The sequence below is a fragment of the Myodes glareolus genome, chromosome 24, assembly GCF_982192425.1.
Source record: "Myodes glareolus chromosome 24, mMyoGla1.1, whole genome shotgun sequence".
Classification (NCBI taxonomy): Eukaryota; Metazoa; Chordata; class Mammalia; order Rodentia; family Cricetidae; genus Myodes; species Myodes glareolus.
In genome coordinates, this window is record NC_142049.1 from 12961406 (window position 1) to 12984731 (window position 23326).

The following is a 23326-nucleotide window of genomic DNA, read 5'->3' on the forward strand; positions in this document are numbered from 1 at the left end:
TACAGAGTGAGTACTATGACAGCCAGAGCCGTTACATAGAGAAACCATGTTTCCACACACCCCCCCCCCCCCGTCCCACTCCCCAAAAAAAAGTTGTTTCCAAAGTTTGGTAAGATTTTTTTTTTTTAAGGAAGAGAAATGAATGAGTCAGTTCACAGTATAGATAGTTCTCAGAGATTTGAAAGAGATCAACACGGTGATTCTAAAGGGGTTGCAGTCTTCAAAGTACTCCACAAACCTTTGATCCTGAGAACAGTTCTGCAGGAACAGCAGGAGAGTTCAGGAGGAAGTTGGCAGCAGTGGTTTAGCAGAGCCAGGGACTGAGGAGCGAGTATCAGCTGCCGCTTCTCTTGACAAACATTCCGGCTACCACCTGCCTCAGCGGATCTGTTGACAGTCTTCTGGGTTTAACCCCTCTCCCTCTGGGCAGCTGAGTGTTCTGCCATCTCACTGATATTCTTGTAATTGGTGATGATTAGTGATTAACTCAGTTAATTTTATTTATTTTTTATTTTGAAATGCTCTAATGCCGCTCAGGCTTCGAACCTGTAGTGCAACCACTGCTGGAACAACAACATTCAGATAGGGACCAACTTTTCCTATCAAATTGTTAGGGGGGCATTGAAATGTTTTCAGAAAATCAGTTTGATTTCTTTAGGGAGCTTAAATTAGCATTGTGATGCTTTCCTTCTTGGAGTCCTGTAGACCCAGGGTATAGAGGGCTGGTGCTTGGTGGCTCTGTGATTTACTGACCTGAGGACTTGGCTCCAGCAGGCTTGTTTGACAACCACAGGGACAAGTAAGGCGAGTTCTGTGACCCAGAGCTGGAGGTATGATTGGTAGCTCTAGCTGTTGGTGCATTGCTCTCAAAGTTTAGAAAGTGGTGGTGTCCCTTACTCCTAAAGCAAGGGGACTCTGGAGACCCATCCAAACTCTGCAAGCAGCTGGGCTGAATGGAGCCCCTCTGATCCCACTCGAGTTTAGTCTTATTAGCCGGAGAGATTCAGAGGCATGGCCACTTGTGGTGAAACAGACTGTGCCCTGTAAAAAGTTCTTGGTACTTGTCAATGGGTCTTAAGATTTTGTCCCTTGCATTATTAAGAAAATGATTATGACAGTCCCATGATTCTTAGTGGAACTGTGAGGATGGGAAATATCCCCTAGACTGCTAATGCTAATGGTATGAGAAGACATTTTGACTTTTCGATAAAGTAAGAAAGCAAGAAGTAAAAGCAGTGCCAGTTTCTGGAAAGCCAAATGCAAAAAAATACTGCCTTTCTGCTTTTTATTACAGTAATTGATTGCTATTTAGTTTTTGCAAACTTAGTAACTCCCTTATTTTATTGGGAGGAGAGAAGGGGCAGTTTGGCAGGTATGACAACTAGGACGCACTCAGCTTGACTTAGGACTTACTTCCTCTCAGAAAGTCCTAGTGCCACGCCTGTGGTTCAGTTGTTTATTTCACGGTGCAGGAGATGTAACCTGTGGCCTTGCTCCTGTCAGCCAATGTGCCAGGACTGAGCCACACTCCCGGCAGGAGATTTGGTTGATCGAATAATTAGATTGTTGATACTTTTCATGACCCCACCTATCAGTTTATGTTTGTTGTTTTAAAATGCACTCGATTTGTCGTGGACAAGAGCTAGGGAAGTGATTCCCCCATCTCCTTCTGTGTGGTTTCTACCTGTCCTTCTCTCCTGCCTCCAAGCCGAGTGTGCATCTCTGCAGTGAGTCAAGCAGAACTGCGGTGTCAGGGGAGGATTCACTGAGAGCTGGAGAGAAAGGTAAATCCCCTAGTTACTCTTGACTTTTAAAGATGATTTTGTACCTTCTTCTAAGTGTTTCTTAAGTGTCCCTTTTCCCTTTATAATTGAATGTGTACTCATTCAGAGGCTAGGGATCATTTAGTGTGCAGGAAAAAAAAATCAAAGCTCGATGTGCTGAGTCCTTTTCATCTTTGCTACAGTCATTTTGTCCACATGCGTCCTGCACATATTAGCTTTAGCAACTTCCATTTTTCCATTTTTGCCCATTTTTGTAAAGTTTCCAGTTGGCTCCTAGCATGAGCGCAGATGTTGGAGTGCTTGCCCACCATGCACAAAACAAAGCCCTGGGTTCAATTCTCGGTACTGCATAAACTAAGCATGCGACATGCACATGTAATTCCAGCACATAGGACACAGACAAGGGGATGAGGAAGTCAAGGCTGGCCTTAGCTGCAGAGTGCATCCCAGGCCATCCTGGGCAACATGGGACCCTGAAAACCATATTTGGCTCCTGGTATGTTTCTTTCCAAGTTATGGATTTTGCACCTAGCAGGAGCCCAAAGCTTTCCCTCACTTGGGTCCTGGGAGATCAGATCCTTCAGTTCTGGGACATCTGTAGCAGACTAGTCACAGGGCCTCCTGTATCCAGGGTTCTACTGATTCAGGATACAACTGGCCAGTGAAATGACCGCCAGAGCCACAGAAGTAGGATCCAGGAAGGTCAGGTTGGGTGGGGGACATGGGCTTGTTTAGGGACTTGGGTACTCTGTGTTCAGCAGTGTCATTGCGCTCAGACCTGTAATAAGGCTACCCCCAAGTTGTTTTCCCTCTGTGAACTGTTGCCAGAGCAGGTCTCTAGCTTAGTGTTTAACTTTTTAAAACCAGCTTTGAATATTTTTGAAACACCAGTGTTAAATACCTTCTTGAAGACCAGACACCGTGGCACTTTAATCCCAGCATGAGGGAGACACAGACAGGAGGAACTGTGAGTTCTAGGCCAGGGATACTCAGTGAGACCCTGTCTACAAAGAAAAAAAAAGATAGGTAAATATGTCCTTGTAATTCTGAGCAGCATGCTTCCTCCATATCCCCTTGTTGCTGAGCTCGTTAGTACTTCTGGAGGATGTCAGCATCAGTTGTAGGTTTCTGTGTGGAGTGGAAGGTACCAGCACCTACCAGGTATCCTGTTTGTGCCACCTGCTCCCCAACAGGCTTCTTAAAACAAAGCTGCCTGGTGAGCAGGGAGGAAGACAGCTAACAGGACTGACTTGAACTCAGATGCATGTTCAGAGGCCCAGGGGGGTGAAAAACCTTCCCTGCAGACAGAGCCCCCAAATCAGCTGTGACCAACTGTTAGAGAAAGCTGTTTGCCCAGACAGATAGACATTGGACTTTCTGCCGTAGGGAGGGTAGAGTTCCAAAGTCTAGGACTCTCAAGAGTTTATTTACATGAGGGATCCAGAACACTGTGCTGGGGGAGCAGATACTTAAGGGGAGGGGGGTAGCCAGATCCTTCTCTGAGAAGCTGCGGTCTGGCTGTTGCTTACAGATCTTCAGAGTTGGTGTGTGTCCTCTTAAACTTCAAAACTTCAGCAATTCCTGATAAAACAGATCTAAAATGTCTTCATGTGCTTCCTTTCCATTCTAAGCAGAAAATGAATGACATAATCATTTATTAATGACTCTGGATCATCATTAGGAAACGGTATTCTACAGTGTAGTTTTTGATTGATTGCTGACTTAAAATCTTGTCTGGAGTGGTCTGTTTGTTATAAATGGGGATAAATGATAGGGTGAAGAAAGGGTGACTGAAAACAAAAAATGGAGCCGTTCAAGAGGTTCAGAGCTGCTTCTGTGCTGACCTGAAGTTTCTTGGGTAGAGTTGTGTTTGTTGGGGTGTTGGTGTTTCTGCATGAAAGTGCCCTCTTGTCTTCTCCCCATTCCTCCTCAGCCTTCTTATGACTGCTTGAAGGTAGAGTTTTCTTCTCCTCCCAAGGGATCTTGGGATCCTTGTCTATGGTGAACCCCCTGGGTAAGAACAGAGTAACATCGCTTTAGTTTGCCAGTTTTGATTAGGATGAGAACCACCAGCAGCAGAGTACCACTAGAGGAAACACCAGTGCTATTTCCTCTCCTTTGTAATCTCCGTCTTTATGTTCCTCTGCTCTGGAACCTTGCAGAATAGCCAGTCAGCTTGTCTAAGAATCACAGGAAACAGCAAAGTAGCATGGGGGAAGGTTTCATTCAGAGATGCTGGTGTTTGTGAGTGTCCTGGGTTGAATTACATGACAATTTGACATAGCCTAGAATCATCAGAGGGACACAAAAGTCTCAGTTGTCAGGTTTGTCTGTGAGTCTGTCTTTGGGAGACTTCTTGGTAGTTAATGATGTAGGAAGGCCCAGCCCACCTTGGGCAGGTACTATTAGGCTGTATATAGAGAGTGAGCCCGCAAGTTACTTTCCTCCATGGTTTCTGCCTTTAGTTACTGCATGGCTCCCGTCAGTGATGGACTATAACCTGGAAGTATAAGCCAAACAAACCCTTTCTTCCTCGAGCTGATTTTTGTACAATGTTCTATCACGGCAGCAGAAAGAAAACCAGAATGGTGGGCTCTATACTGCAGACTGACAGCTGTATACTAGTCCCAGATAATTGAGAATGTTTTCTCTTCAGTTTTTAAGCCATTGCAGACCTTTGTAGTAGCTATGACCTGACTTGGCCTCTGATATCCTAGGGATGCTGGGCTGCTACAGACAGGTGTGACTGAGGATCCTGCTCCATGCAGTTGGCATCTGTCACTGACCCCAAGTCTCTTGAGCCCCGAGTTTTGTATTGTAGTTCAGTGTTGCTGTGGCTTTGGTTATGTGAATGTTTGGTATGGTGGTCAGTAAGTTCCATTGCCTGAGTAGCTGGTGCATTCAATGCTTTGTGTGTTGGCTTTCATTGTGGTTTCTCTTTGATTCACTATTGTTCAGCAAAAATATTTTAAACCCTACTTTTTTCTAAAATGCCGAGGAGTTCCCCTGTTCTTGGCTAACCACTTCTTTATTCTTGTGCTGGTCGTTCAAGTTGCAGTGAGAAAGGGTGCCGTGTCATGTACTATGGTCTTGAGCTCAGGCCCTATCAGCACTTTTATAGACTCGTGCGCTTGTCTAAGTGGTTCCCTTCTGACAGTCTGCTCCCGTGTCCTCACCGTCGTCTGGGGCTAGCAGTAAGTTCAGTCTGAGGTCACAGGCAGCCTTGTTCCAGTCTTGCAGGGAAGAGAGAAATGTTAAGCTGTAAATGCAAAGAGAAAACCCATTAGCTTGCTTGTAAATGCTGTAGTGGGCATGATTAGTTCTTAAGAGACTTGACCCCTTCCTTCCTTGACAGAACTCTGTCGCTGAGTATGGTCTGGTGGGCAGGGCCTTCATACAGAGCCTGGGGCCGCCAGCTGGGGGAGGGTATGGGAAGTTATCTGGCTTCTTGAGAAACTGAAGGTGAGAAATTCGAACTATGTGGCTGTTTGGCAGGTAGCACTTCAGAGCTCCCCTGCACACGTGATAAAGTGCATTCTTTGTGCCCTGCCAGCCTTCTGTGCCGGGCTGTGAATAGTCCACATTTCTGGGCCTCTCTTGGTCCTTCAGCTAGCTGTCACTGTCAGAGCATTGCATTCTTTGAAACTTAGAACATGGCCAGACTCCGAAAATAAGGAGTTGCTTTGCAGTAACGGGGAATGTTGGGTGAGAGAAAGGAAGTAGCTGTCCAAAGCTGCCCCTGAGTGTGCCTGTGGACCATGGAGTCAGTGACCATGCGTCTGGGGCAGCCTCCTGAGATGTGGACTTCATCCTGAGAATCATGAGTGTGGCGTTGTGGGAAAGGCCCAAGGATTTCCTTGTGTATTTGGGGAGGCTTGCATTCCTGACTTCATAGGGTTTTGCACTGTGTAGCAAGGCTGCCCTCTCTGGCCCTCACCACAGCCTCGCTGGTCTTCTGTGGAGACAGGGAGGCAAACACCAGACTTGAACTTCAGCTTACCTGGCTGAAGGGTGCTGCGTGTCCTGGTCTGTGTAATGGAGTTGGCAGTGCCAGATTGTTGCTAGGACCAAGGACACGGTGTGTAGAATGGGTTCTGCTGTGTGCTGGGCATTTGCTAATAATCAAGCCACTGCTGTAACAGAATCTGTCTGCCACCAGCACAAGGCTTCCTTATATATAGATACAGGTGGCCCACGATGTGCAAATTCTTGCAGAACCAGACAGTTGTTCACATCAGGCCTGAGCCACAGGTAGTAGCACCTAGGCACTGGGCTATTCCACTTGCTTTGACCTGGTAAGGTTGAGCCTGTAGGAAGGCAGTGATGAGTTACTCTAGCAGAGAAGGTGTAGGCCTGATCCATTCCCATCACTGGACAGATCAGTCACCTCAGTGCTGACTTCCACATAAGGTCCATGCCTAGGGCCTTACTTAGGAGTAGTGATGTGTGGTGGCTGGGTCCTCTACCTCTCTTGATACATTCAAGTCAGTGAAGCCAGGTAAGCAAGTTCTAGGGTCTTCCAAGGTCTGACGAGAACTGAGGCTGTTTTTAGAAGATAAAACTTTATCACCTAGGTTACTGAACAGATTATCTAAAAGCACAGATTTTCCAAGTACACCCAGCCTGGATTGATGCCCTGAGTGTCGGCCCTGGGAGACAGATTGACCATACTTAGAAGTCAGGTATTCTGGTACCAAATGCAGATGATACTCATGATCAGCTCGCTGGTCAAGCATCCTCTGAGGGCAGTCCCCAGAAGCCATGTCATAGTTCTCACAGAGGGTCAGAGCTACCTTCCTCTGGTTTCTAAGAGGTCTAGGGGAGGGGGGCTGCTCAACTCAGGTATTTGCTGTCCATTCTTGTGTTTATTATCTTGCTCATGAATTTTGCTTTGTGCTATAGTATAGCAGATGTGAAATCTTAATAAAGTCTTCATATTTTCTTAAATACTTCAGCCATATGTTTCCTCTTTTCAGTCATAGGAATTCTAATACATTGTAGAAAATATGTTTATTTCGGGATAAACATGCATATAAGTAGATATTATGGAAAGCATTTGTTCTTGCTTTGTAGATTTTATATTGATTTGATTTCTCTGGCGTCACACACATGCCCGCCCACTTTTTACACCTTTAAGATCACATCTTTATGATTGATGTGACTTTTTTAATGCATTGCTTTGATGGGAGCTCAGACACCAGTAAATTAGCAAAGGGAAGCAGTGTTTTAGAGATAATGATGGGAGGATATTTCTAGGCTGAGGATGGGTTTAAAGTGTGATGTGTTGAAGTGCCCAGAGGTGTCTCAGAGGGGATTTCACCAGGGTTTGAAGTCAGGTGGATTTAGGAGGAGGAACCTAGCAGGGGAAGTTTTGAGCCCCTGAGAACACATGCACATGGCAGTCCCAGATGAGCCTTGTTCTGAGACAGTAAATTCTGTGTTCAAAACAGGGAATGCCTAGGAGCACATGTCTATGTCTGATTCTGCCTCACTGCCCTCATCCCCTTGCCTTTGCTTAACCATTCAGCAAGGGTACTGGCTCGAATGTCCTCTGTCCTCATAATCCGTGGCATGCCCTTCTGCCTGCCTGTGTTGCCCTCTTCAGTTCCTGCTGACTGTCAGGGTGAGGAGGCCCCCTCCCCCCAGGCACCTGAGTGTGGATGATCCATGCATCCAGATGTTACAGTCTGAAGATTTTACAGAATAATTTCATTTCAGAGTAGAAAGCAGGTATGCAGCTAGAGCTGTCCACAGCCTTGTTAGCATGTAGCTTGTTGAAGGCATCACCATTTCAGAAAAGGAGACGGCAGAACAATGTAACACTCAGTATGTACTTGCTGCCTAAAAGTCTGTGAATGTAGCTGGCGTAGTGGTGCACACCTTCACTCCCAGTGCTAGGGAGGTAAAGGCAGGTGGGTCTCTGAGCTCGAGGACAGCTTGGTCTCCTTAGGAAGTTTCAGGACAGCCAGGAGCTACATAGTGAGACCCTGTCTTGAAAGAAACAACAACAACCAAAAGGTTATGAATGTCTTATCCTGAGCACTCAACCCTGTGTGCTTGTCTTGCTTGCCACGCCTCTGGTTTGCATTTACTCCCAAAGACTACATTACAAGACATTGTAACTGGTTATAGTGAAGTGTGTGGAGTGGAATGTGGTTAGCTGGGTATTTTGAATTATTGATCATGGTACTCAATGTTCTTAGTGGCCGGGAAAGCCTTCCTGTTTACGATAAATAAGGATGTAGGATTTGCTTTATTAAGTTTGTACCCTACATAGTATTTTAATTAAAATAGAACATTGAAATTACTTCAAGGCTTTGTTTGAGGCTGACTAGAAAGAGGAAATGGGGGGCTGGAGAGATGGCTCAGAGGTTAAGAGCATTGCCTGCTCTTCCAAAGGTCCTGAGTTTAATTCCCAGCAACCACATGGTGGCTCACAACCATCTGTAAGAAGATCTGGTGCCCTCTTCTGGCCTGAGGGCATACACACAGAAAGAATGTTGTATACATAATAAATAAATAAATATTTTTAAAAAAAAAAGAAAGGAAATGGGAAGTTCTGTGGGTCAGGCTTCAGAGTCACAGAGTCGCATCTGTTGTTTTTTGGGCTATCAGGACTGGCACACTTGATCCCAGAGTCCTTGACGGGGTGGAGGCAGCACATTAGAAGCCTTAGCAAGGAAGGTAAAATGACGTTCACAGCAGTGTTTAGGATCTGAGCTTTGGTATCACCACGCCTTTTATACCCTCCCTACTAAGTATCCCAGGGGAGGAATAGTCTTCCAGATTGGCAGAAGAGCACAGCGTGGTCACATTTTAAAATCTGATTCTCGTTTTCTTGGTTTTGAAACAGACTATTGCTATTTGGTCCAGACTGGTCTCCAGTGATCCTCCTACCTCAGTTTCCCTATAGTGGATAATCTTTTTTCTTTATAATTTCTTTATAATACCAATAAACTTTAATGCCCTTGGATTTTACAATTAAAAAAGAGGTTTACTGTGTGTTTATGTTTTATTTAGAATTTGGGGGAGCTGGTCTTCCAATGTAGAATCTAGGATAATAAGGAAATAAGATGTGTTGGTCAGATGTGAGGGGAATGGTCTCTTTATTTTCTTGTTTTGAAACTATGAATACACGCACGCACGCACGCACGCGCGCACACCATCTGCCAGTGTAACCTGATTTTGTCTTTTTAAAGAGTCTTAACTGAATCTTAACTGTGTAAACTAGGCTGGCCTTGAACTCCTTGAACTCAGCAATCCTCCTGAGTCTACTTCCTAAATGCTAGGATTACAGGTGTGTATCATTGTGCCCAGCCCTTACAGCTTTTTATTTATCACCAAAAAAAAAAAATTTTTTTTTTTTTTTAAGGAGAGATATAGTGGCACATACCTTTAATCCCAGCATTCTGGAGGCAGAGGCAGGTGCATCTCTGAGTTCCAGGACAGCCAGGGCTACACAGAACAACCCTGTTTCAGGAAAATAGTGATAATAAAATAACAATAACAAAAACATTGTTTTTGAGATAGAGTCGTAGTATATCCTGGTTGACCTGAAACTTGCTAGGCTGCCATTAAATTTGAGATGATCCTCTTGTGTCTGCCTCTCTGTTGCTGGGATTATAGGTGTGCACCATCATCCTTGGTTCCAGTCATAACCACTTTATGTTGATGGGGACTGCTGCATCTTTGAGTCTTCACCCACCGCCTCTGATAGGGAAGAGCCTGGTGCGCAGCGGGAGCTAGAGTCCGGTGTGGCGCTGGGAAGCATGCCCTGACCTGTCGATGGTAGAGGTGGAGCACCGGCAGCTCCTGACCTGTCAGAGCTCTGGTGACTCCAGCTCAGTTCTTACACCCTTCAGGGGTTGTCATTCACGGTAACTGGTAAATCTGGAATTCTGTGCCTCTCCCCTGCTTAAGTCCCAGTTCCGGCTCTGATTCACTTAAGCTGTTTTAGTAATCGCAGTCTCAGTTAACTCAACCTTGTTCAGAACTGGTGTTTCCTTGTCTGTAAAATACAGCCGTCTGTCTGCAGTCTCTACGGACCTTGCCAAGCTGTCCTGTGGTTTGATTTATTTCCATAATTGATGTGACTTGTTTGTGTGCGCGCGCTTTCAAAAAAGAGGGTGATGGAAGGTTCTGGAAGCAAAAGTAAGAGTGGGAAAACAAGGCACCCTTTTGAGAATTTGGTTCAGGAGAGTGGAGCTGAAAATGCCACTGAGGAAGGACCAGGTGGCTAGATTTGCTCAGAGGTGCTGTTGCAGGTGTCTGGGGCGTAGTCAGGATGAGTCCAGAGCAGGGCAGGACCGCAGGGCAAGTGAGCCAGCGTGCTGGCCTCAGCCTGTGTAGTGTGCTGTGGTAACTGGGGCCACAGTAGATCCTAGCTGGGCAAGACCTGAGATTGGAAATGGGACACCAGTGTGGAAGGCACAGGGGAGGGAGACAGGATTGTGAAGGAGAGAGCTGAGTGCGTTTGTGGAAGTGAGTCTGAGAATTCGGGCTGGCTCTGCCCTGTGTTCTCTTCTCGCTCACTTACTCCTCACTGCAGTCCAGGAGGCCAGAGAAGCAGGGTGGGGGAGTTCTGTTGTAGTTGCAGTGGCAAGCGAGGGTACAAACCCGGGAGCACTGACTCCCAGTGTTTCCTCCTGCCCTGTTCTCCGCAGTCGTGACCATGTGCGCCTCACTGCCGTCCAGAGTACGATGTTCACCCAGCTTCATCAGGAGACCATCACAGTCAGAGCACAAGCTGGGTGTTGGGTCCTTAAGAACCAGGCTGACTGGTGCCCTTACTTGGCTTTCCTCTTGGTAGTAGTTGCCAAGGAGTCTGTGTGGTGACAGAGCTGTCCTGCCTCAGTCGAGGACATGATTCAGACAGGAGTCAGATACCCCCAGAAAGCATGCTTGAGTCCTGTGTTTTAGCCTAAAAAGTCACTCCGTTACACTAGAGGGGCCCAGACCTTATTGACTGCCCCAGATGTGGCACTCTCCGAAAAGAGCAGGTCATAGGTGTCTTGTCTCCGCTGTCATGAGAGAGCTTGCTAGTGGAAACCCTTTGTTGCATGAGCTGATGTGACCTGTGGCATCCCAGCCTTGTTAAGGCAGTGTTATGCGGGAAAGCTTCCAGACATTGCAGGTCTCCCACAGCTCCTCTGAGACTGTTCAGAGTGAGAGCAAGTACTTCACGTGTTCCACTCCTAAGAAGTGACTCTGCCTTGGCAGTTGTGGGCCATGAACTTGAGCTTTTAAACTTTGTCTTCCCATGGGAGAGTTTTCATGATGTCTGTGCCTTAGCTTCATCGGGGTTTCTTAGAGCTGGGATTTGTGTTCAACTGTTTCCCATGGACAAAGGCAGCACTTAGCACTGGTCTTTTGTCGGGGGCTGTGCTCGGATTTTGCCGAAGCCAGTTCATATTGCAGAGGCCCGCAGGGCAGCTGTGTTCTCACCTGCTAGGAGGCATCTGCAGCTGGGGAGGCAGCATTTGCTGGCTTTTCCAACATGTCAGATAATTACAGAATGCCAGGAATCTGATTATCATCGGGATAATTTCATGCTCAATTATATTTAGATGAATTCAAGTAAGTGACTCTATTTTAATTGTAACAGATCCAGAGACAGTTAATTCTATATTCTTTGAGCTGTAGTTTTTCTCTGAAAGATGGTTTTTAAAATATTAAAATTAAGTCATGTCAGGCTTTATTTATTTTTGCTTTGACAGAGAGTTGGAGTAGGGAACAGTTTTGAATGTCAGAAAAAATTGAGTTGTAGGAGAACCTTTCCTATAATCTCTATTTAGAAGGAAATTGCAAGCACTCGGCTAGAAGGACTTGTTGTAAACAGGTGGATGGTGCTTTGTGAAAGGAAGATGCCTGGCCTAATGGCTGTTTGGATAAACACAAAGAAAGGCTGAGCTGATAAGCATTGCACACACCGCTGCAAGCCTTCCTGTAAGTTGTGTTTTTTAGAGACTTTTGTGTCCTATGCATTTCATTTTATCCTAGTGAATAGAATCTGGGCACTTGATCCTTCCCAGAATCTCTGCATTAGCAAAATGCTGAACTGAGCCTTCTTTACCCATGGATTCTACGTCCATGGATTCCATCAACTACAAATTGGGAATATCTGGAAGGTAGAGGATTGGATTCTAGAACGTTCCCTAAAGCAAAACTTGAATTTGCTGTTTGTTGGGTAACATGCCAAACCCATGTGAACAGAGTAGTATGTAAATATGCACGTGGCCTCCTGCTTCTCGTACCAATTTCTCCGGCACCCACTGAACGCTGTGGGTAGGGCTGTAGCTAGTCCTGCTGTGGCTATGCCTGTCCCTGTACTGAACATGTAGGCTCTTTTTCTTCTCATTATACCATAAACAGTAGAGTTAAATATTGTGAACAGTATAGAGATGATTGAAAGTGTTGAGGTGTGCATGGTTATATGCAGGTTCAACATTGTTTCGCATAGGAGGCTTGAACATCCCACAGGTTTTGGAGACATTCTCTAATACCCAGGGTGATCCGAGTTCCTGTTCACATACACATGCCCCAGGCTGCCTCTTTTAGCTAGTCATCTGAATTACAGCAGAAGATAGAGCTTTGTACTCAAGGATGGTCTTTCTAGCATATATATCAGATTTGAGAGGATTTCTCCTCACAGTTAATTCTGACAGGTTTTGTTGCTACAATTCCTTGGGTGGGCAGTGGGGCTGAACCACATCCACCCTTCCACTGAGGTCCCAGTGACAGCACAGGCTGCAGCTCTACCAGAGTTCACTCTGGGGAACCAATGAGTTTATTATTTACAGAGCAGTGGGTGCAGGGCTACAAGCAGAGGCATAGGTAGCCATGAAGCAGCCACGCTGGGAAGTTCATACACAGCGGGCCCAGTTGAACTCATGGAGACTGTAGTAGTTGGCTTGGAAAATTATGTGGTACAGTAAACATCAGATTTACTTTAGTTTCCTGAAACTCAACATACCCCAAACTGGACTTCTAGAGCAACAAAATTCTGACTAGCTCCAGCTGATCTCTTTTGCAGCCCCTCGATTCCGCCGGTTTTGTCAGCCCTTCTCTCTCTAGTGTTGTCTGACGCTCCCTTTCCCTTCCCTTGAGCCTTCCTGTCATGTGCGCATTGATATAGACAGTTATCTTCCCCAGACCACAGCTTGCAGCCAAGCTCTGTGTCCTGGAAACCCCCCAGTCTTTCCATGCCGCATCTCCAATTTTAGTAGCACCCCTCTGACCCCCAGGTTCCTGTGTGAGCTGCCTTTCTTCCCAGAGCTGTACCCAGCTCCCCATACCCATCCTCTACCCTGTGTTTGGACCAATCCCACTGGCTGTATTATTCATTTTGCCTCCATTTGTACCTGTCTGTACAAACTGAGAAGTTTGAATCCATCTACTTTTTATTCCTTCAAAGACACGTGACTCAAGAGCATGTAATTTTGTCCGCACTGCCCCCCTCCCCATTGTTGTATCTTGGAACCAGTAAGGCTATTTTTCATGGTTTATTTGGCCTGTTTGAGTTTATAACTGGTATGGAGGGAACACTGTGTTCAAAATTGTAAAGCTTCTAGAGGGGACAGTTTACAAAAAGTAAATGTCCCTTTCAACTAAATTAACTAAAAATTAGAAAGAAAAGAAACATAGTCTATGCCAATAACCTGTAAATGCTTTACTTTCTCAAGCAGTACCATGTAGCAGATTCTTTGAATGTTTCCTGTTCATCACTGGAATAAACAGTCGGGGAAGCCAGTACATGAGGCTTTGGTTAGTCAGTCGCTGAGACCTCTCCAGGCTACAAAGGTGTACCTAGAAAAGGGGAGCTCAACATGTTTTCTCTGATGGTTGCTTTTTCTCCTCTTCCTCATATTTAAAATGTAAAGCTCGAGTTGATTAAACTTTCTATGCCCAGAAAGTCCCCAGTCAGCTCACCATAACTTCGCCTGGAGGCAGAGGATCCAGCCTGGTTGGGGCTGGCCTGTGTGTGCACCTGCTTCCCTCTCCAGCTGGGCTGTTTGCTGTTTGGCTCTGCAGTTTTGCCCCACAGTAGATAAGAGTCTCTCCTTATCCCCAGACCCCGTCCTCCCGTTAATATTCCCACTACCTGGTGTATTTATCTTCATCCTACGATTGAAGACATTTCCCCTAGGAATTCTAGCTCTGAAATATTTAAAATGTTGACTTCAAAGTCAACGGAACTGTGCCAAGCACACTTTTGAAGATAAAGGAGGAAGCTTTTGACAAAGGACAAAGTCAAGGCCCATTAACTCACAGGATGCAGGGTGTCTCAGGGAGGTCGGGCTTATGCTCTGCTGAGGAGAGAAGAAAGCTTTACATTGAAACAAAAACAAATGACTTTAATGTTATAGGTGATTTTTCTCAGGGGACGGTGCTCCCTGGCTTAGGGTGGGTCTTCCTGTCCGACACCTTTTGATGCTGAGAGGGTCATGGTGTCTCTGGCTCCAGGCCACTCCTGGACCGCATGTAGTTTGGCTTACAAAATCGTGGTGGACATTTGAAGATTCTGAGAAGAACGTGGAGGTGTGCGAGGGTGTGCCTGCAGTCACACTGTTGGTCATGGGAAGCTGGACCCAGGACCATGGCTCCCTCAGACCCTGACTCTGAGACTTTGAGCTTTGTTTCTAGAAAACCTTAGGTCATACCCGTAAAATCAAAGTTTATATGCTTACTGGTATTGGTCTGACTTTCATGTTCACTACCCTGCAAATTGGAGATTGTGTGCCTATCCAATATTTCCAGGATGCCAGACTTCAGTAAGTTTTATATCATAGGAATATTAAGTATGCATGGATTTTAGTTATTTTTTTTTCAAATAGCTGGAGAGATGGAGAGATGGCTGTTTGTAGGACCTGAGTTTGGTCTTTAGAACCCATGTTAAAAAAACAGGCATGTTGGTGTACACATGTCATCTCTGAACTAAGGAGGCAGAGATAGGCAGATTCTCGGGGCTGACTAGCCAGCCTGGCCTAGCCTACTGGGCAGGCTCTGGACCAGAAACTCTTACCTGAAGCAAATAGCAAAAGTGGGGAAAAAAGCAGTACCGTCGTGTGTGCACGCGTGTGCTTGCTTGTGTGTTTGTGACTATTTCTATATCTTACACAAGTAGCCTTTGGCTGGAATCATATTTAGTTCAAAGCTGGATATGCCTCCAACTGATCCCTGGACATGGATGTCCTTAGCTTTCCTAAAGGGTACACCTAAGGCTTACATCCCACAAGCAGTGCAGGACTTATATGCAGCATAGTGGCTCATCACATACCCCTCACCTCACTTCAGTGAGCATGAATGAATAGCTCAGGCAAACGATGCTGCAGTGGACTAGAGGCTTTAGGAAAGTGTGAGAAGGAGGTAGAACTGGGAAGAAGAGTCTGTAGGGCCCAGCGGTTGGCAGTGATGAATGCTGTCGAGGGTTTGCAGGCAAAGGGTGTTTATGATCAGTGAGAGATTGAGCTTTCCTGGCAGTCAGGCTGCTTAGAGAGTAAAGGGTGGAATAGTTATCTGGGCCAGGTGGTGGTTCCTTTGGGTATGTGGGCTTGGAGGTAGGGATTTGCCGAAGGGTGTGGTTAGGAGGTAACATGGTAAAAGGTCATTTGCTCGGCCTTGTTTCCAGACAGGTATATTATGTGGTGAGAGTGAGAGATGAATTAGAATGAGGATCGTGGCGGTTCATGGAGATAGAGCTGGGAGCAAGGCAGGTCTGATGTGGGCATTTGTCAGATCAGGTGATACCCAAGTTCCGCCCTGAGCAGAGGGCAGAGTCCTGGCAGGCTAGCAGGGTATATGTCATTAACATGAGTCAGTGAGACAGGGGACTTGAGACCGGCTGGGATCCAGAAACCAGGACACCTGCTTCCCATAATCATGGGATGATTCACAGAATAGGCAGATTAGAAGTGCAGTTTAAGTTCCATGAGGAAGGATGTAGAGGCAGTGCCAGTAAGATCTCCAGAATACTCGGGAAACTGACCCCAGATTCTTGCAACGGATCTCAGAGGATCATCAGCTGGCAGATGTCCAGCCTAGTGACCAACAGAGGCACACCGTCACAGGACATAGACCATTGCCACTCTGCACGCTGTGCAAGTGACACAGCCTTCCCGGATGAAACCCTTCCCTGTCCCATCATCACCACTGTCCTCTTGTGTAGGAATTGAAATCCCTGTTTTTCAGTATTGCATCAGGTGAACAGTAAGCAATAGCTTTTCCTTTTGGTGGCTTTACACACTTTGCGCATGGTATCGCTAGTGTTACCGGCTAGTGTCAGAGTGCCAGATTGTTTTCCGGAGGTTTTTGTAGCAATTTATACTCTTTCAGTAAGGTAACACTTCTGAGGTTCAGTCTTGTCATCTGTATTACTGTTCTCCTCCGGCACAAAAGGAACAAAGCAGCCTGAGGAAGGATGGGGTTTCTAATGACTTGCAGTGTGAGTAGTGGGGGGGTAAAGGCGGGACAGTGAGAACATGAGGTGCCTGGTCACACTGGGTCTGTGGTCAGGGAGGAGCAGAGAGAGATGGGTGCTGGTACTCGGCTCCCTTTCCCCTCCAACTGTGTTCCTCCAAGACTCAACCCATGGGCTGGCACCGTCTTCAGCGAGAGCCTCTGGAGGACTTACACATGTATAGGGCTGGAGCTTCCTAGGGGACTCAGCCACAGCCAAGATGACAGGAGGATTAAACAGCACATTCCACCTTGAAGCTGTCTCATTTTCCCCAGTCTCCTGGATATAAAGTAGCTACTCACTGCTTTAATATGTCTTGTCGTGTGATAACAAAACTAAGTAATGTGTTCTGTTTGTATTAGGTGTCCGCCCTTCCTCTGCCCCACCCCTCCCCCACTCATTTGTCTGTCTTTTTGTCCTTTCTAGCTAGGTGCTCTTAGTATTATACTCTTGATAGCTCTCTCTCTCTCTCTCTCTCTCTCTGTATGTCTGTGTGTGTGTGTGTGTACACATGTACCATGTTGCACATACATGAGGCAGAGGACAGTGTAGGAATAGTTTCCCTCCTTCCATTATGTGGGTCCTAGGGATAAGACCTCAAGTCCTCGGCTTTGGCCATAAGTGTTTTTACCCACTGAGCCATCTCTGTCTCTCACCGTCCATCTCTTTATTGTAGGCTGGTAAGAGGGTGCCTTTTTCTGTCTGCCTTCTGGTTTGTTCTACCCTCATAGGAAGGAGGATGTAGCTTTCTGTAACACCTTCATCTGACACCACTTCCCAACAACATGGAGGGAGGGGAGGAAGGAAAGAACACTTCTTCTTTCAAAGCCACACCTCATGGGTGTTCATTAACATCTGCCTTTGGCTGGAACTGCAAGGGAGGCTGGGAAGTGTAGTCAGTGTTCCCCACGGGCATTACACACCTGGAACCCTACAGAAGCAGTCAGGAGACCACTGCTGAGACAAAAGCTGGGGAGCATTTAGCCCTGAGAAGAGGCTGAAAAAGATGTGATTGCTTTCAAATTAATTCTGTCTTGTGAACTGTTCTGTGGTAAGTTCCAATGTCTGTCATACTTTTAAACCTTTACAGGAAGAGTTCTTCATATTAGTTTGCCAGACCTTGTTTTTATTTTTACTTCAGAAACGTGATTATAAAAGAAAATCTTTAATAGGAAGAACAGGAAATGTCCAGACTGAGTAAAGCCTTACCTGAAGCCTACTGTGAATTTGTTTAGAACCTCAGTCAGGAGCGAAGTCGCGTTTGCTGTTTTTACAAATGTATAAGCAAAGTCTTAGTCATTTAGTCCTGAAATAGGCCTCTGTTGTTTGTTTTTATAAAATTCACGTTCATTTACGTTAAAATGTAGAGGTTAGATGACGGTTTTAAGCTAATGTATGTGGGAGTTTTTGTGGGCTTACGATATTGTTGTCACCATCCCTGCCCCCCACCCATTATCTGATGATTTGTAACCTCTGCTCTCCACAGATATGGCGTGAGTCCCGAGAACATTATCCTCTATGGGCAGAGCATTGGGACTGTCCCTACCGTGGACCTGGCCTCGCGTTATGAGTGTGCAGCTGTCATCCTCCACTCTCCGCTGATGTCTGGTCTGCGTGTCGCTTTTCCGGATACCAGAAAAACATACTGTTTTGATGCTTTCCCCAGGTAAGCTCACAGCTGGGTCAGTGAAAAGTCAGCCCATGCTCAGAGCCCACATCTGTGCACTTTCTAATATTGATTGAGCATCCCCCCAGGTCAGACCCACCGGGCACCACCAGGGATGAGGCAAACGTAGCATATTGAGACTTCAGTCTCCAGATGATGGATAAGGACCTAGAGCATGTCCTAAAGGAACTTCCAGTTCAGTGTTGATTTGTTCAGAGGGACCTGTATTGCTCAATTATTGAAGAGCTACACACAAGAGCTATAAATTAGCAATTAGCCCTGGTCTAGACATTGAAATAAAAAATAGGCACATGTATGAAATTTCTCTGTTTTCCAGTCAGAGGATGCGGATGAGGAGAAAGATCCATGCTCAGGTAGTCTCTGTGAGAAGAATAGAAAGGTGTTCCTGAGATAACGGAGAAAAACAGCCTCCTTGTCCTGATCTTACACTTGCATCCTGTCCCTGCAGGCACACTCTGTCCGAGAGAGGCATGAGACTCATCCTGGCCAGCCAAGGCCCCTCCTGCTAGCTGACCTGACCCCTGCTGGTCTCTAGTTCCCCTTAATGGAAGGGAGAACCTCTGTAAATATAAACTGTGACTAAAGTGCTTTCGTTGCAAGTTCCTTCTTGGCTATTTGTTTTGTTTTCTGTTATTTAAGTGATAATGTGAGATGTATTTTTAGAGTATTTGCCCCCTAGCTTTTTCCCACAGTCCATTGCAAAGCTAGCCAGCTTGTCTTACCCTTTCCAGGAAAAGCATCAGCAGGAGTAATGCATAGTCTCAAGACTTCGGTTGACCTATTAATTGCCAGCGTTCTGTTCTTGCTGGAGAAGAAAACACAGCATTAGGTCGCATAAGGTTGTGTTCCACTGTCTCATTTCACAGGAAGAAACCTCTGTTAGCACCTTGGCTGACCCTCAGCTCTGTAGCTTGTACCAGGTTTCACTGAAAACCCGCTTCCTGGGAATGGGACACTGTGCATTTCTGGTGGTGTGACTGCGAATGCTAAGTAGGGTTGATGTGCCTCGTAAATGTGGCCTTATTTGTGCTGAATTGGTAATGAGAGGCAGTTTGTTTAAAGACTGATATTTTGCATGTTTGTGGAAAACAATTCCAGGAGTTACCCTGGCAACAAAATGATGAGTTTAGCCTATACCTTAAAATGTAGCAATTGGAACTAATTATATGTTATTAATTAATAACAAACCAGCAACAAATACTATTTGCCACATCCACCAGGCTTGTGGTTGAACCCCCAGTTGGCTTTCCCAGCAACTTTAAGAAGTTGATCTGGTTACTGTATTCTTTACAGATCAGGCCAACAGCAGTGATATCACTGGTTTCGTAAGGTTAGAGACAAAGAGGCCCCTACTCCTACTCAGCGCCCTAAATTATTGATGGAATATATTTCAAGCCATTAATGGCTGCTCTGGCTTTCATCATTAATTGGATTTGGCAAACATTTTTTTTTTAATATAGTATCCTTTGCTACCAAATGACAGAATGTTTTCTTTCTGAAAGGGAAGACACTTTCACAGTCCCTTCCAGTGTCAGAAAGAGAGAGGATGGTTCCTGTTTATACTTCAGTGTTGGTTGTTCTCTGTCGGGGCTTTCAACTTCAGATGCCCTCTGCAGTCAGGGGTTTATGGGAATAGACAGCAGCATGGACATAGTCTTAGGCCTGCCGTAACTGATGAGTAAATAGCTTTTTTAATTGAGTATAATTGAAAGCTTATAGAGGAAGGCACTTTCACATTCAGTCCAGGGGAGGAGTAGGTTTCAGGTAAGATTCTTGCTCTGTAGAACTGCACATGGCCACAGAGGCCCTGATCTTCGCAGACCCCGTGGCTGCTGAGGTGTTTCTGTCTTTCTGTGGTGCCTTCAAGCAGTTGGCAGCTTCTTGGGTTGTTCATAAAGACTGTGACAGTCACTTGTAGACCTTTGGAATGTATAACTGATGGAAGCCCTCTGTATTATCTCCTTGGCCTGGTGCCTGTTACTGTATAATCTCTCTGAGCTTCAGTTCCCTCCCTGATCAACAGAAGGCAATTCCTCATGGGTCCTGTGTCCTAAGGATTAAATGACGGACTGTAGAGTGTTCAGCTGTGATGAACGGTAGCTGTTACTTTATCAGCGAGACTCCCACAGATAGACCTGTTTGTGTCTTTTTACAAGTCTGACCAGGATCAACTGCAGAAAGGAGTCAGCAGTAAGCAGGTTTTGGGCCGAAGGACAGATGGAAAGATATGTTTATTCATGGCTTAATCGACCATCCCTCGCCAGAGCAGTCGCCCGGGCACTCAGCCGGACAGATGCTGATGGTCCCGTCGGCTCCTCCCTGGGATGATTTTTCAGATCCTTGAGAATTCATCCTGTAAGAGTGGATTTGGTTTTTATTAACAGAAGACGGTTGGAGTAAAATCTAAACACCAAGTTAAGCTTTTGAGCTAAGTGGTGCTGTTTTTATCAAAAAGTTAGTCTCCTGTTTTTATGAAATGGGGCTTCTTCAGAAAAAAATTTTAAGATTATATGTATGAGTAATTTGCCTTCATGTATATGTACCATATGTGTGCCTAGTACCCGAAGAAGCCAGAAGAGGGCATCAGATCCCCTGGAACGAGTTGGGTGGGTGTGAGCCACCTTACAGATTCTGGAAGTTGAGTCTGTATCCACTGTAAGAGCATCAAGTGCTCTAAACCACTGACCCATCTCTCCAGCCCAGAATTGCTTCTTTGTTTGTTCAAGACAGGGTCTCACTATGTAACTCTGACTGTCCTGAACTCAATTATGTAGACCAGGCTTGAGCTCACAGCGCTCCCCCTGCCTCTGCCTCCTGAGTGCTGGGATTAAAGGCATGCACCACCATTGCCCAGCCTGGATTTGCTTCTTCGAGAAGAGTTGTGAGTGTTGGAGGGCGTCCAGTCCCACTTTGCAGAGATAGATGTTCATTCAGACATATCAAATGCTCGCCTATTTACATTTTAAAGTCTTCTCAAAATATGAATATCTAAAGAAAAATTAGGTACTAGTCTGTTTGATAAAACTACTTTTTAAAAAAGTAGTAAATGTAGTATAGTAGTCTTGACAGGATGTTGGAATAGAAAAGTGACTTTTGTGGGAAAATTAAGTGGGATCCAAATAAAGGCAGGAGATGTTAGCTATGTGTATGTACCAAAGTTGGTTTTTTGATTTTGACAAATACTGCATGGTAATGGCTGCTGTTAGCTCAATAGAAAATGAGTTAGGAATTATGGGAAACTGTAATATCTTCCTTTCCTATAAATCCTCAATGATTCCAAATTAAAATAATGTTAAAGAAAAAATATTACTAGAATAGCAGTGGGAAATGAAAACTGAGAAATTATAGTATGTTGATGTGAGTTCATCACCTGTGCCTGGGCACTACTGACCAGGCTCTGTATTGTCCAGCTGTGACGCTGACCCTCTCATCAGGGCAGCACTTCTGTGAACATGACTAAAGGTCCTTGTCTCCCCTCCCTTTGTGTCTTGCAGCATTGACAAGATATCTAAAGTCACCTCTCCTGTATTGGTTATCCACGGTACTGAGGATGAGGTCATCGATTTCTCCCATGGCTTGGCGATGTATGAGCGCTGTCCTCGTGCTGTGGAGCCCTTGTGGGTTGAGGGGGCTGGGCACAATGACATAGAGCTCTATGCACAGTACCTAGAACGTCTAAAACAGTTCATATCTCACGAGCTTCCCAACTCCTGAAGATGACGGCCGACCTTACCTCATTACTGTGAAGCGAGGATCCTTGTTTGCACACACTTTGACTGGATATAACAGTGATGCCCAATAACCACAGAGAAGGGCCCAGCCCTTGGGGTGTTCTCCTTAAAGAGCTAACAAAGTCTGTCTTTTGTACCTAATCTCCACCTTCCATTAGGCTGAGCAGCTGGGGGTCTCAGCTGCGTGACCTTGCAGGAGTGGGAACAAGAGCTGACTGTGGGGCCTGTTTCCCAGCGTCCGTAGACTAAAGTGTGATCAAGTCTGTCTCCCTCGCTGTCACCTCTGATTCCCCAACCGGTGCAGGATCACCCTCTCACCCAGGTGCCAGTGTTTGACTGCAGCACTCTCCGCTCTGGTGCCGTGGGTGAGACCCGTTTGTGAAGCTATGGTAGTGTAACTGGAAACCTGTTGTGAGACATCCTCCATTAGCTGTGTTAACACGCCAGTCCTTCCCACACCCATGAACTATCGCCAACAGCTTCATCAGCTATAACCATATAAATACAACTGGAATATTCTTAAACAACAGGAAACTGGGGTTTTTTAAGTGTAAATTTATTACTAGCCAAGAGTTTTAATATTTTGACTGTCTGGTTGGTCTAATAAAGCCTGGCTGACTCTCCTTCTGTAAAGTCCTTCTTGTCGGCTTTTTTAAAGTCCTGTACATATTTGCAATGACATTGTGCACAGATTCCTAATGGGTATTTCCTTTAGTCAGGCTTCAACAGACTGCAGATTCCTTGTTTGTATTGTAAATGATTGAATACATTTTGTTAATATGTTTTTATTCCTATGTTTTGCTATTAAAATTTTTATAACATTTCCAAGACAAAAATTCCAAGTTTCTGCTTTGAAGAATTTAGGTAATTAAAATTTCCCTAAGCTGATTTCTTAGTTTAGGAGTTATTGGGTTTTGACACTGGAGTCGTGCCAGGTGAACATCAGAAATGAGATGCTTAAAATTGCTACACTACTTGTATTGGTTGGGGGATTGGGTTTGGGGTTGTTTGGTCTTATTTTAGTTCTTTTCCTTTTTCAAATTTAAAAGCCTTAAATGTACTGTAAGCCTCAGATCGTTGTACAACTGGATTGCGTTGGTTGCCAGTTTGTGTGCTGTTGCCTGAATGTGGCACGGTGGTTGGTAATGGAATAAAGGACGCATGGATCAGAACACGTGGACTTGTGTGCTTCTTTCTTCATCTCACATTGAAGGAAATAGATCGCATCAGTCATCTCAAGAGGGGATCCTTGGGGCATCGCTGTAGGAAAGATGCCTGAGATACTTCCATAGGCCGAAACACAAAGCAGCAGTAAACAGAAGGTCCCTAAGTGGGACATGCAGTGGGCACTACCTATAAATGCACAAAACTAAGAGAAGTCTCCTCACCACATAGCTGACAGAGACAAAATGCCTGTTTCTCTGGGAAGGCATCTGGGGATGCGGTGAGGTCTCTTCAGCCTTGAGAGCACCAGAGGAAGGATGCCAGCTCCTAGAGCAGCCCTTCCTGGTCATGTTTGAGAGGATGTGGTGGCTTCCTGACACGGCACATGGCTCTAGTACCAGCTCTTGGGGAAGGTGAAGAATATGGGTGTGTGTGCTTGAGCAGACTGTGTTCTGATCTTAAATCACTGCTGGCTAATGTGGGAGCCTTGGGAAGGGCTGTTCCC

General features: G+C 45.6%; 1 protein-coding gene across 1 annotated transcript in view; it reads left to right on the plus strand.

Moving 5' to 3' along the window:
* The window catches only part of Abhd17c (abhydrolase domain containing 17C, depalmitoylase), a 39099-nt gene extending 16270 nt beyond the window's left edge, over nucleotides 1–22829 (plus strand). The window contains exons 2-3 of the mRNA XM_048435259.3: nucleotides 17726–17905; nucleotides 21421–22829. Coding sequence (XP_048291216.2) covers nucleotides 17726–17905; nucleotides 21421–21640 — 400 coding nt within the window. The 3' untranslated portion in view covers nucleotides 21641–22829. The remainder of the gene's footprint in view (nucleotides 1–17725; nucleotides 17906–21420) is intronic.
* The last annotated feature ends 497 nt before the right edge of the window (nucleotides 22830–23326 follow it).